This window comes from Leucoraja erinacea, chromosome 18 (assembly GCF_028641065.1).
Source record: "Leucoraja erinacea ecotype New England chromosome 18, Leri_hhj_1, whole genome shotgun sequence".
Lineage (NCBI taxonomy): Eukaryota > Metazoa > Chordata > Chondrichthyes > Rajiformes > Rajidae > Leucoraja > Leucoraja erinaceus.
Genome location: NC_073394.1, coordinates 18976200 through 18989386, shown reverse-complemented (window position 1 = coordinate 18989386; position 13187 = coordinate 18976200). Strand labels below are relative to the sequence as shown.

The 13187-nt window shown below is 42.7% G+C and overlaps 1 protein-coding gene across 2 annotated transcripts in view; it reads right to left on the bottom strand.

Annotated features, from left to right (window-relative positions):
• sbf2 (SET binding factor 2) overlaps window positions 1–11203 on the bottom strand; it is a 330738-nt gene extending 319535 nt beyond the window's left edge. For both annotated transcript variants that reach the window (XM_055649465.1, XM_055649466.1), the window contains exon 1: window positions 11033–11203. In XM_055649465.1, the coding sequence (XP_055505440.1) occupies window positions 11033–11087 (55 nt within the window). In that variant the 5' untranslated portion in view covers window positions 11088–11203. The remainder of the gene's footprint in view (window positions 1–11032) is intronic.
• Window positions 11204–13187: the final 1984 nt, after the last annotated feature.

Genomic DNA, 13187 nt, shown 5'->3' with positions numbered 1-13187 from the left:
TATATTGCTGTAACAACTTCTTGTGCACTCTGATGTTTTTTCCTTGCACTACCTGCTGTACTGTGTATGGCAAGATTGTACTCATGTATGGTATGATTTGACTGGATAGCAGGCAAAACAAAAAGTGGCAATAAACCAATACCAAACGTAACATCCTCAAACCTTTCTTTCTAATTTTCTTGTTTCAACAACTTTTACTTATTAATTAAACAGTGCCACATATGTTATGGGCCTGTCCCACCTAGGCCATTTTTCAGCAGACTGCCAGCGACTGTCAAATTGCCAGCAGTCGCCTGAAAAAACCCGACAACTGGAACAGCGACTGTCAGAGTGGAACACACACACACACACACACCTTCACCAACCCGTTATGCAGGCGGGGGACAGGCAAGCGGGGGAGCGCTGTCCAAAAATTCACACGGCGCAAAGCCAAGGAGAAATAGACACACCGCGATGAACAGGACGGTTGACGCTGTAAAAAGACGGCTAAAGCACAATGTATGGCGAGTCCTTTAAAAGAGGGGGGGGGAAAAGAAGGAGTGGAGAAGGAGTGGAGACAACTACTTTAAGAAGCCAGAGATACACGGCTGTGAAGTTCAGCAGACATTTAACATTACCGGTTCCGTGTCCTTTGTTATCCTTGGTTCTGAAAACTACTGCTTACCTTATTTTTTTCCCAATGAGCCAATGAAATTCACCGGTCAGCACCAGCTACAACCTACGAGAACCTCCGAGAACCTTCGACCTCCAGGCAACCCATTAGGACCTCCTGGCAACCCACCTATGGCTTGAGAATTCTCGCTACTCTCCATGGTGGCTTCATTCTAGTCGCCACTAATTTTTCAACATGTTGAAAAATTCATGACGACCATAATGAGGCCGCAACTAGTTCCCAGAATGTGGGAATTCCTCAAGACCATGAAGGCGACTCCCCGGCAACCACCCGCGAACATGTGGCGACCATGTGGTGACTGCATAGTCTCCTGCAGTTGCCTAAAAAGTCGCCTAAGTGGGACAGGCCCATTACCCCAAAAATATGTCAACCTGTCTTCAATTAGTTCCTCCACTTTATACGAAAAACCTCCGAAAGGTGGACTATGGGGACTGTGAATGTGACGTGTGCAATTCACCATTAACTGAAATCACTTGCATGAATTAAAATCAAATCAGGCATACATGATGGGGTAAAGACCCTTGGGATTGAGTGTACTGCACCATCCATTATTCCCCCTATAGTTTAGTCAATTCAACAACCAACATCACCTACATCCAAGCTCAGGTTCTCTCTTATACCAGCACATGTAGAGTTAAAACCAGGTTTATTAGATTCCAATATGTTTTGGGATCAGATCCAGGATTTTTAAAAAAGGACACCGTATCAGTAGAGAAACACACAAACACAGCTTACTGTGCTCATGAGCAATTTCTTGAACTGGTTTTCAAGCATAAATTTAAATATATAATGATTCTACCCATTCTATAACAAAAAAAAACGAAATCAGCATAGGAAACCACTGGAGCCAAACCACAGATATAATCTGACACATAATTTACCGCACATTTACTAAAACCCACATGAAAAGTCATATTTAAAAAATTTCCATTCAATCTGTTAAAATACAAAATCGATTGAAGCCTTTACTTTTGGAATATTTTATGATACTTCAAACAGAAAACTGTGCCTAATCATAATTAACCAATGAAGAATCAATAACTACTGTTTAATATTTCCAAAGGAGATAGAAAATGATTAAGATTCCAGATTTAATATTTGGAAAACCTATTTACAGAAATGTTGCTACTTTGATTGCAATCAAACACAGCAACTGATTAAGATTGAACAGCAAAATATGCTTTTGCTATCTAAAGCAAAAATTGCTACAAGCATAAGTTCTCCTTGGACAGTCATGCACTTGTTCAATTTGAATTCCAGCATACTTGATGCGAATTATGCCCAAACTGCATAATTAAGTTAAATTTATGCAGAAATAGCTGGTCCAAAAAATGCTTCTTCAAACGCTGAGCCCTATTGCAAGTGCTAAATTGGTCAGTGCTCCCAGTTCTTTTCTGGCGATCCCTACTGGATGTGCACAAAGCAGGATGTGGTACAAGTTGCTGACATCCACCATCGAAATTCACAAATAAAAAAGAACCACAAGGATATAATCAATGCCCATGAAACCAAAATTCAGAAAAGTGACATGTCTTGATGGGTGCAGAGGAGTGGTTAGAAAAGAGCAAAACTTTTGGTACTGTAAGATTTATGCATAACAGGGCTCTCACTCTACTTATTTTCTCTGTTTCCAGCCGGGCACCAAGGCAGCTTTTTAGGTTGCCAAATGACAGTTTAGGTGGTCATTTAAGACGGCTTGCATGACACGTGCAATAATGTGCTTGGACGAAGTGCGTAGTTACCAGTTGGAATTATGCTCAATGAAGCATTCACATATTATTTCAGCTTCAAATAAAGTCACAAACTAAACATATTCACCAATCAGGACTTGACATATACCACAATGACATGCAGCAAAATTATAATACAGGATCTCATCTCTTTCTACACGTTGCAATGAATGCAATTACTATTATTTCTTTCCAATTCGAAACAAAAATGTGGTTGGAATATTCAGCGTTTGATCAACCTCGGTGAGACCAAGCGCAGGCTTGGCGATCACTTCACACAACACCTCCACTCAGTTCGCAGTAACATATAGAAACATAGAAATTCAGGACATGGTAACGGGAGGTAAAACAACAAAAACAGACTCAGTATCCCGTACCTGGTTGGTAGTCCCCTTTCTGCGGAGTTTAATGTTATAATAGAGCGATTGTTCCTATTTTCTTTTTCTTTCTTTTCTAGGGTCTATTTTCTCACTTTACTTCCTTCTCTAACTTTTTTTCTAAGGGCTTTCTTTTCCCAACACTCTTGCACTTCACGACTCTTGCGCACTTTCTTTACTTTCCTTACTTCTATCTTTTTCTTAAAGCTCAAAAAAAAATGAAGCGGTACAAAAAATTTATTAAAGACAGTCCTGACATGTAGGAATAGTTGGTAATTTCTCGTACTTCTCTATGTAAAAATAAAATTTCAAAAAAAAAACCAAAACTGTACGCAATACTCCAGGTGCAGGAGTAGGCCATTCCCTGTACCGTTCGTAGCCTGCACCCTGCCATACTCAAACTATGTTGTATGGCTGATCTCCCCAACTCAGTATCCCTTATCTCTGCCTTCTCTCCATACCCTCTGATCCCCTTTTCCACACAGGGCCACATCTAACTCCCTCTTAAATATAGCCAATGAACTGGCCTCAACTACCCTCTGTGGCAGAGAGTTCCAGAGATTCATCACTCTCTGTGTGAAAAATGTTTTTCTCATCTCGGTTTTAAAGGATTTCCCCCTTATCCTTAAGCAGCGATCCCTTGTCCTGGACTTCCCCAACATCGGGAACAATCTTCCTGCATCTAGCCTGTCCAACCCCTTAAGAATTTTGTAAGTTTCTATAAGATCCCCTCTCAATCTCCTAAATTCTAGAGAGTATAAACCAAGTCTATCTTCATAAGACAGTCCTGACATCCCAGGAATCAGTCTGGTGAACCTTCTCTGCACTCCCTCTATGGCAATAATGTCCTTCCTCAGATTTGGAGACCAAAACTATACGCAATACTCCAGGTGTGGTCTCACCAAGACCCTGTACAACTGCAGTCGAACCTCCCTGCTCCTATACTCAAACTCAAGTTGTAACCAACTTGATCTCCCGGTGGACAGGTTCGAACACAGATCTCTGGCCTGTGCGGCAGCTGTGCCACTATATTTTATTTTCCAACACATAAAAAAATTATACGTTGATAACTTTGGTTACTAACAAAAAATAAACTATCCATTTTCAGTCTTAAATCTCTAAGTGATGCAATGTCCCCCTTTACAGCTACAGCTAATTCTATTCAAGACTATGGGGCAGTACATTGGCCATAAAGTTGCTGCCTAAAAGTACCAGAGTTGATCCTGAATATGGGTGCTTCATGGGGAATATGGGGGAAATCGCTCGGAGTGTATTGCAGCCATCTTTAGCTTATGCTTGTTTTGGGGGCTAGTACCCTTCAGTTTTCCCTTCAGCATATAAAAGGCATACTCAATTGGAATCAGATCGGGTGATTGACAGCCACTCAAGAATTGACCACTTTTTAGCTTTGAAAAATTCCTTTGTTGCTTTAGCAGTGTGTTTGGGATCAGTGTCTTGCTGTAGAATGAACCGCCGGCCAATGAGCTTTGAGGAATTTGTTTGAACTTGAGCAAATAGGATGTGTCTATACACTTCAGAATTCATTATGCTACTACATTCAGCAGTTGTATCATCAAAGAAGATAAGTAATATCTTCAGCAGTCATACATGTCCAGGCTGTAACACCCCCACCACCAAGTTTCACAGATGAGGTGGTATGCATTGGATCTTGGGCAGTTCCTTCTCTCCTCCATACTTTGCTCTTGCTATCTATCACTTTGATAAGTTAATCTCCACCTCACCTGTCCTCAAGACCTTTTTCCAGAATTCAATTCAATTCAACTTTAATGTCATCGCACAAATACAAGTATGAGTACAACGAAATGCAGTTTTGCGTCAGTCCGTAGTAGTTGTGCATAAAGAAATTTAAAAAAAAAATAGAAAGAGAGAAGATACAGAATCATCAAAAAATACAGAATAATTAAACAATGGGGACGGAGGGACCAGAGAAATCTATCGGCGGGACTCCGAGTTCAGCAATGTGATTGTATTGTTGTAGAAGCCGTTCCTCATCCTACTAGTACGTGACCTGAGGCTCCTGTACCGCCTCCCTGATGGGAGGAGGGCAAACAATCCATGGTTGGGGTGTGAGGGGTCTTTGATGATCTTCCCAGCCTGTCTCAGACACCGTTTTCGGTGGAGGGCATCCATGGCAGGGAGCGGGGCACCGATGATGTGCTGCGCGGTTTTCACCACTCGTTGTAGTGCCTTCCTATCCGCAGCAGTGCAGCTGCTGTACCATACCGTGAAGCAGGTGGTCAGGATACTCTCTATGGTACAGCGGTAAAAGTTGGTCAGGATCCGGGGGGGGACATGTGGGCTTTCTTGAGCCTCCTCAGGAAGTAAAGGCGCTGCTGTGGCTTTTTGATCAGCTTGGAGGTGTTGAGGGACCAGGACAAATCCTCCGAGATATGTACTCCGAGGAATTTATAGCTGGAGACGCGCTCCAAACTCAGTCCCGTTTATATGGGTCTGGGGGATTTTTCGTTAATGACTGCCTCCTCTGCGATTAGTCTGCCTGAAGTCAACAATAAAAATCTCCTTTGTCTTCTTGAGGGCAGTTGAGGACGAGTAGTTATTGTTGGCACACCAGGCTGTCAGGTGCTGGATCTCCTCCCTGTAGGCTGACTCATCGTTGTCGCTGATCAGTCCTACTACCGTGGTTTCGTCAGCAAACTTAATAATGGCGTTGGATCCGTACTTTGGGATGCAGTCGTGGGTGAAGAGGGAGTAGAGGAGAGGGCTGAGCACACAGCCCTGTGTTCAGTGTTATAGTGAAGGAGGTGATGTTATTGACCCTAACAGAATGTGGTCTGTTAGTGAGGAAGTCCAGTGTCCAGTTGCAGAGGGAGGTGGAGATGCCAAGTCCACTGAGTTTGGTGATCATGCTGGCGGGGATGACGGTGTTAAAGGCTGAGCTGAAATCAATGAACAGCAGCCTGATGTAGGAGTTGTTGTAGTCCAGGTGGGTCAGGGCAGAGCGTAGGGCCGCCGATATGGCGTCCTCTGTAGACTTGTTAGTCCGGTAGGCAAACTGATGGGGGTCCAGTGTGGGGGGGAGGCAGGCTTTGAGGTGAGCCAAGATCAGCCGCTCAAAGCACTTAGCAATGACAGGGGTGAGTGCCACTGGGCGGAAATCGTTGAGACTACCTGTAGCTGACTGTTTGGGCACTGGCACGATGGATGATGTCTTGAGGCAAGTGGGGACAACACCCTGGGCCAGTGGGAGATTGAAAATGTCGGCGAGGACTGGGGATAGTTGTCCAGCACATGCCCTAAGCACCGCTCTTTTAAGTACTTCTTGGCAAACTATAAACTGGCCATCCTATTTTTGTGGCTAACCAGCTTTGCATCCTTACAAACTTTTCAGTTTACTTTAGTTTAGAGATACAGCATGGAAACAGGACCTTCAGCCCAATGAATCCATGCTGACCATCAATCACCCGTTTACACGTATTCTATGTTATCCCAATTTCACATCTACACCCTATTACACACATTGGGTATTGTACGCAGGCCAATTAATCTAGAAACCCACACATATTTGGGATGTGGAAGAAAAAAAACCAGAACACCTGGAGGAAACCCACACAGTCACAGGGAGAACATACAAACTCCACATAGCCAGCATACATATTCAGAATCGAACACTGGTCCCTAGTGCTGTGAGGCAGCAGTTCTACCAGCTGCTCCCCTGTGCCTTGTACTCGACTAAAAAACTAGTTGTAAAATAATTAGACAGCCAAAAGATGGACAATGCAAAACCATCCTCCAAGACAGAACAAATATCGTATTGCATACGACTAATTTTACATAATTTTCTATTACAAAACAATTTAATTTCCAGAAAATTTAAAGATCTTTGTCCAATAAAAATCTTGTCATCTAAATCTAGCAGAGCACATATGCCCTTCAAACAGAGGATACAATGAATGGAGACACAAGAAACTGCAGTTGCTGGTTTGCAATAAAATGTACCGAGTGCTGGAGTACCTCCGCAGATCAAGCCGCATCTCTGGAGAACATGAATAGATAATATTACAGGTCAGGACCGTTCTTCAGACCAACTATGGTGGTGATTGAGGGAGAAAGCTGAAAATAAGTGGGGACAGGACGAAGCCTGCCAATAGATAGGTGGATACAGATGAGGGGTGGGGGGGGTGATTGGCAGATGGTTGGATGTAGGCCAGAGATGCAATGACAAAAAGTGTGAGATACAGAGGTAAGGATAAAAGATGTGAGAATTGTGAAGCCAGAGGAACTAATATGGATGGAAGATGACGGGAGAGTGGGAAGGGGAGAAATGGATGCAAATCCAGAAGGATTTGTTTGTGGATTAATTACAGAAAATTAAAGGATTCAATGTTCATACCGTTAGATTGTGAACCACGCAAGCAGATCGGATAACAATAAACATTGCAGTTGCTTCAACATTTTCCAGGGATCCCTAGAATGAATCAGTATATTTTTCTGCTTTTGTTCTGCAATACATTTCTAAAACAGGTGCAGACTTTAAATATTAGCAAAAAATATATTCATCCTGATTCCCAAATTGACAGGAATATTAGAAAGATTTCAGACTTGTTGAAAAACATTCAAATGAAAAGTTAAAACAACTATGTTTGCATTTTATGGGCCATCTCCAATAAATCTGTCATACAGGACGGAATGCCGACCAAGATACTCCATCAACACTAGTCCCGACTCCTCACATTTGTCCCATATCCCCCTATACCTTTCCTATCCAAATGTCTTAATGTTGTTATAGTACCTGTGTCAACTACTTCCTCTGGCAGCTCATTGCACATTGTCACCATGCTTGTGTGAAAATGTTGCCCCTCAGATTCCCATTAAATCTTTCTCCTCTTACCTTAAACCTTTGCCTTCTAATTCTTGGTTACCTTACCCAGTGTTAAAAAAAAAACATGCACTCACTTTATCTATCCCCCTCATGATTTTATGCACCTCTATAAGATCATCCCTCAAACTCCTGCACTCCAAGGAATAATGTCCCTGCCTGCCCAACCTTTCCCTGTACAGTGCATTCAGAAAGTATTTAGCCCCTTCACATTTTGTTATGTTACAGCCTTATATTAAAATGGATTATTTTTTTTTTTTAATCATCAATCTACACACAATACCCCAGATTGAAAATGCAAAAACAGGTGTTTAGAAATTTTTGCAAAGTAATTAAAAATAAATAACTGAAATATCACATTTACATAAGTATTCAGACCCTTTGCTATGACACTCAAAATTGAGCTTATGTTCATCCTGTTCCCATTGATTATCCTTCAGATGTTTCTACAACTTGATTGGAGTCCACCAGTGGTAAATTAAGTTGATTGGAAAGGCACTCACCTGTTTATAAAAGGTCTCACAGTTGACAGTGCACATCAGAGCAAAAACCAAGCCATAGAAATATTGGCTGTAGACCCCTCCCCCCAAGTCAAGAGTGTTTTATTCTCTCACGTCCCAGTTAGGACAATGAAATCCTTACTTGCAGTAGCACAACAAAATATGTAAACATAGTACTCTGTAAACAATGTTATAAACGAGAAAACAATACAGTGTATATTTATATATGAATATATAAATATACACACACAATTTCCCTCCTTGGATTAATAAAGTTCTATCGTATAGTATCGTGTGTGTAGGAAGGAACTGCAGATGCTGGTTTAAACTGAAGATAGACAAAAAGCTGGAGTAACTCAACAGGTCAGACAGAATCTCAGGACAAAAGGAAAATATTAAGTTTTGTGTTTAGTCTGTAAAGGTTTCCGGCACACCATTGGAATGTGGAAGGAAACAAGAGCACCCGGAGAAAACCCATGTGATCGATGGGGAAAAGGAGCAAACTCCCTACAGACAGCACCCATAATCAGGATCAATTCCGGGTCTCTGGCACTTTTAGGCAGCAACTTTATGGCCAATGTACTGCCCCATAGTCTTAAACTGATTTAAAGCTTAAAGCATACAATAGCAGTAATGGGAAACATAGCGTCACTTAGAGATTTAAGACTGAAAATGGATAGTTTTTTTTTTTTTAGTAACCAAAGTTATCAACGTATAATTTTGTGTGATGGAAAACAAAATATAGTGGCACAGCTGGTAGACTTGCTGCCTCACACGCCAGAGATCTGTGTTCGATCCTGTCCTCGAGCACTGTGTTGAATTTGCATTCTCCCTGCAAGCGTGTGGGTTTCCACCCACATCCCAAAGACGCATTGGCTTTGTAGGTTAACTTGTCTCTGGCAAATTGCTGTAATGTGTAGGGAGTGGGTGAGGAAAGTGGGATAACAGAACTTGTGTGAATGGGTGGTAGACAAAAAAGCTGGAGAAAATCAGTGGGTGAGCCAGCATTTATGGAGCGATGGGTCGAGACTGGGTCGAGACAGAAAGGTCATTCAGAATGGGAGGGGGAGTTGAAGTGCTGAGCCACCGGGAGATCAGGTTGGTTATTGCGAACAGAGTGGTGTGGGGTGGAAGATTGCAACCTTCATATGCTCCGCCCTGTTTCGACTAATGCAATCAACTCGACGTGCACAAACGGAAGATCAAATAGAACAAGTTGTCCTACAACTTTAGGCTGTGCATACCAGAAAAAATAAGAAGAGTGGAAGTGTTGTGTGAAGCGATCACCAAGCCTGCGCTTGGTCTCACCGAGGTTGAGGCTGAATAGTCCAACCACATTCTTGTTTGGAACTGGAAAGAAATAATAAAAATTGCATTCATTGCAACGTGTAAAAAGAGTTGAGATACTGCATTATAATTTTGCTGCATGTCATTGTGGTATATATCATGTCTTGATTGGTGAATATGTTTAGTTTGTGACTTTATTTGAAGCAGAAATAATATGTGAATGCTTCATCGAGCATAATTCCGACTGGTAACTACGCACTTCGCCCGAGCACATTATCGCACGTGTCATGCAAGCCGTCTTAAATGACCACCTAAACTGTCACTTGGCAACCTAAAAAGCTGCCTAGATTGCCCAGCTGGAAACAGAGCAAAATAAATTACGTTTTTTTTTACTAGATATACACTAACTTATCTTTTTCCTATGCAATATTTGAACTGTGAATTCTTCAAATGTTTATTCTTCAAACAAAGATTCCACAGCCAAATAAAAATAATCAAATGTTTTTTGGGAACTAAACCAAACACATTAAACCAATTGCTCATTTTAACCACTGTGACAGATGCCACACACAGCAAATTAAGTAACATTAGTTAGTTTGAGGGGGGGGGTTAAATATATATTTTTTTAAAAAGACTACAATTCTCCTTCAAAAATATTAAAGCAATCCCAAAGGGAAAATAGAATATTTTTAAATTCCTGACAAAAGCAGTTTTCTATTATTTCATGATTCACTAAATGAAATTATTAATGGATATATAAATCTTAGTTGAAGAATTAACCTACCCTTTGATTTCAAATACTGAAAACTACAGAATTTGTCATTTTCTCAAACCATCATTCAAACTTTAGATGGACAGCATCTACCCAAAAACACCTCCATAATTTAGAGATGTATTTGAACAATTTTATGAGATTGCAAAAATACAATAGTTATCACAGTATTTATCATCTTACTTGTTATGTTCACATCAATTTGTATCAATGTGGAATCTCAACAGCTGGTCGTGTAATTAAATGTCAATGAAATACCCAGAGTCTCTAATCTATCCAGAGGGGAAGTTTAGAATAATCCCAATATAACAGTTTCAATTGTATCCCTTGAACAGAAAAATATAAGCGAAACGATTCTGGCTGTTTTAACTGGATTACTACTTACCATGTTATTTATTTTACAAGATAAAATAAATTGTACCACCACAATCAGTAACTTTATAGTGGCATTGTTAAAATGTTGTGGGGGAAAAACGCAACTCAATGCTCTGACGTATTTACAAAACATAAATATGCTTGTTTTTTTTCAAAGCCACTCCGTACATCAATAATTAGTCACTCAGAACTGGACAGCAGGTTTCTTTCACTGTTGCGAATGATTCAATTATCAACAACAAAATAAAAACAAACAACACATCAAACATACAAAAAAGGCCTTAGTGAAAGTTTGTGTTGAGCATTTGTAATTTAATAACAAAGAAGTTCAGTGCACAGCCTCTGCCCACTGATCAACTCAGCTGCTCGGCAACCACTCACGGCCTAAGGATTCTCGCCGACAAAACGGAACGACCACGCGTGGTTAGTCGGTCTTTTGACCATTTTATTCTTTGCTCACCTGTCTTTTCGGAGTCGTAGCCGACCACCACGAAGTAATCAGCCAATCTCGTCATTCCTCGTGGATCTCAGGACTCCAGGCAGAGAAGCTCAACATTTTCCTCCATGGCAAACCTCAGCCATGTTTTAATCCAGTCAGCGCAGTACGCGTGCGCCGACGGGGGTGATTGGGCGGCGGCCAGGCTTGCAAACAGCGCGAGCCTGAGTTCGAGTCCGGGCGCCGGCGGCAGCTGGAGCTGGAGCGCGCTGGGCTTTGCAAATCACTTCCCGCTGACAGGGACATCAGGCTGCACGCTCCAGCGTAGAAAGGCAGCAACCTATTTTATTTCAAGGAATTCTTGAAGAAGGGTCTCGACCCGAAACGTCACCTGTTCCTTCCCTCCAGAGATGGTGCATGTCCTGCTGAGTTACTCCAGCATTGTGTGTCTATTTTCGGTGTAAACCAGCATCTGCAGTTCCTTCCTACACTAAACCTTTTTTTTTTAAATTTCCACGCTCTTACAGAAGCAGCGCTGAGGTGATGATCGCTCTTATACGTGCTTTGCTGTGATTGTTAAACAACATCCCCGGAGGAAATGAAAAAGAAAATATATTGCCGTTTACAGCAATCGAATCAACTCAATGGGAACGGGACAGCTGCCACTCAAAGTGTAGATTTTTTAAATTTCAAAATGGACTTTATTCAAGTAATAAATATATACAATACAGAAACCGTGCAAAAATATCATCTGACATTCTCAGAGGCTATACAAACATTCAATACTGTTTACACAAATTTGTCTCCCACCGTCTCCTCTCCATAGCAGCCGTCCGGAGGGCAGTGTGCGCAGGTAGTGAGGTTCCGACGGTGCAGGAAGGATCTGACTGGGAGGGCTTCCCTCACAGCCAGCCAAGCCTTGTTGGTGAGCTCTGGCGATGAGGCATTACGCCAGGCAAGCTGGGCAGTCTGCTCTGGGAACCACGCCACAGGATCCATGGAATAATTTCCCTGCAGTGCCTGCAGGATGTTCCGTGCTGACCACTGCCCGATGGACTTGTGGTCAAAGGTGTTGGTCTGGAAGAACACTTCCACGAGCGACAATGTCCAGCTGACTGACACATTTCGTGGGTTACACAGAAAAGCTGGAGAAACTCAGCGGGTGCAGCAGCATCTATGGAGCGAAGGAAATAGGCAACGTTTCGGGCCGAAACCCTTCTTCAGACGTTTCGGCCCGAAACGTTGCCTATTTCCTTCGCTTCATAGATGCTGCTGCACCCGCTGAGTTTCTCCAGCTTTTCTGTGTAACCTTCGATTCTCCAGCATCTGCAGTTCCCTCTTAGACACATTTCGTGGCATCTGCGCCAGGTTTTCTGCTTGGATCCGGCGTCGGTCAGCAGATTGATTTGAGTTGGCCACGGGAGCCAGGTTGAACCGCAGGAAGAGCGAGGCCATGCTCTTTGGCAACTGGCCCGACCGATCTTCTGTCCCCTTCACCATCAACCCTGACTTCTTGAGGGTGTTGGGGAGCTGGTTCGGGAGGGTGGAGGTGTGTAACAAGAATTGGCTGGAGCAGATAGCCAAGGTGGGGAAGAAACTGGGGCTGTGGAAGCAGCACCCTCTCTATAACGGGAAAAACTTTGGTCATCGGGTGTGAGGTACTCTCGGGGCTGCTGTACTTGACGCAAGTGTGGCCTATCCCTCCTTCCTACGCCACAGGGATCACCTGGGCCGTCTTTCAGTTCATCTGGAGGTTGAGGATGGACCGGGTGCGACGGGCCACAATGCACACGTCAGCAGACAACGGGGGTAAAAGAGTGCCCAATGTCGCCCTCACCCTGATGGTCACCTTCGTGTGTGGCTGCATAGAGCCAAGGCACCTGGGCACCAAATGTCACTACCTGCTGAGGTTCTACCTGTCCCCTCAGAGGTGTAGATATGCTTTTTACCAAACTCACAGGTTGCAAATCCAAGGAATGAAAACCAAGACTTGCAGCTCAACCCAACCAACCACTCTACCTTAAAAGGAACAGGTGACTTGATATGGGACACCGATTCCCAACAACAAAGAATATTCGCATTTCAGGCTCGACCGCGATTTCAGCTGATTAACCTGAGAGAATGAATTTTGTAATAAGACTCCATCTCACAGGGTATTGGAGAACCACCTGCAACTCAG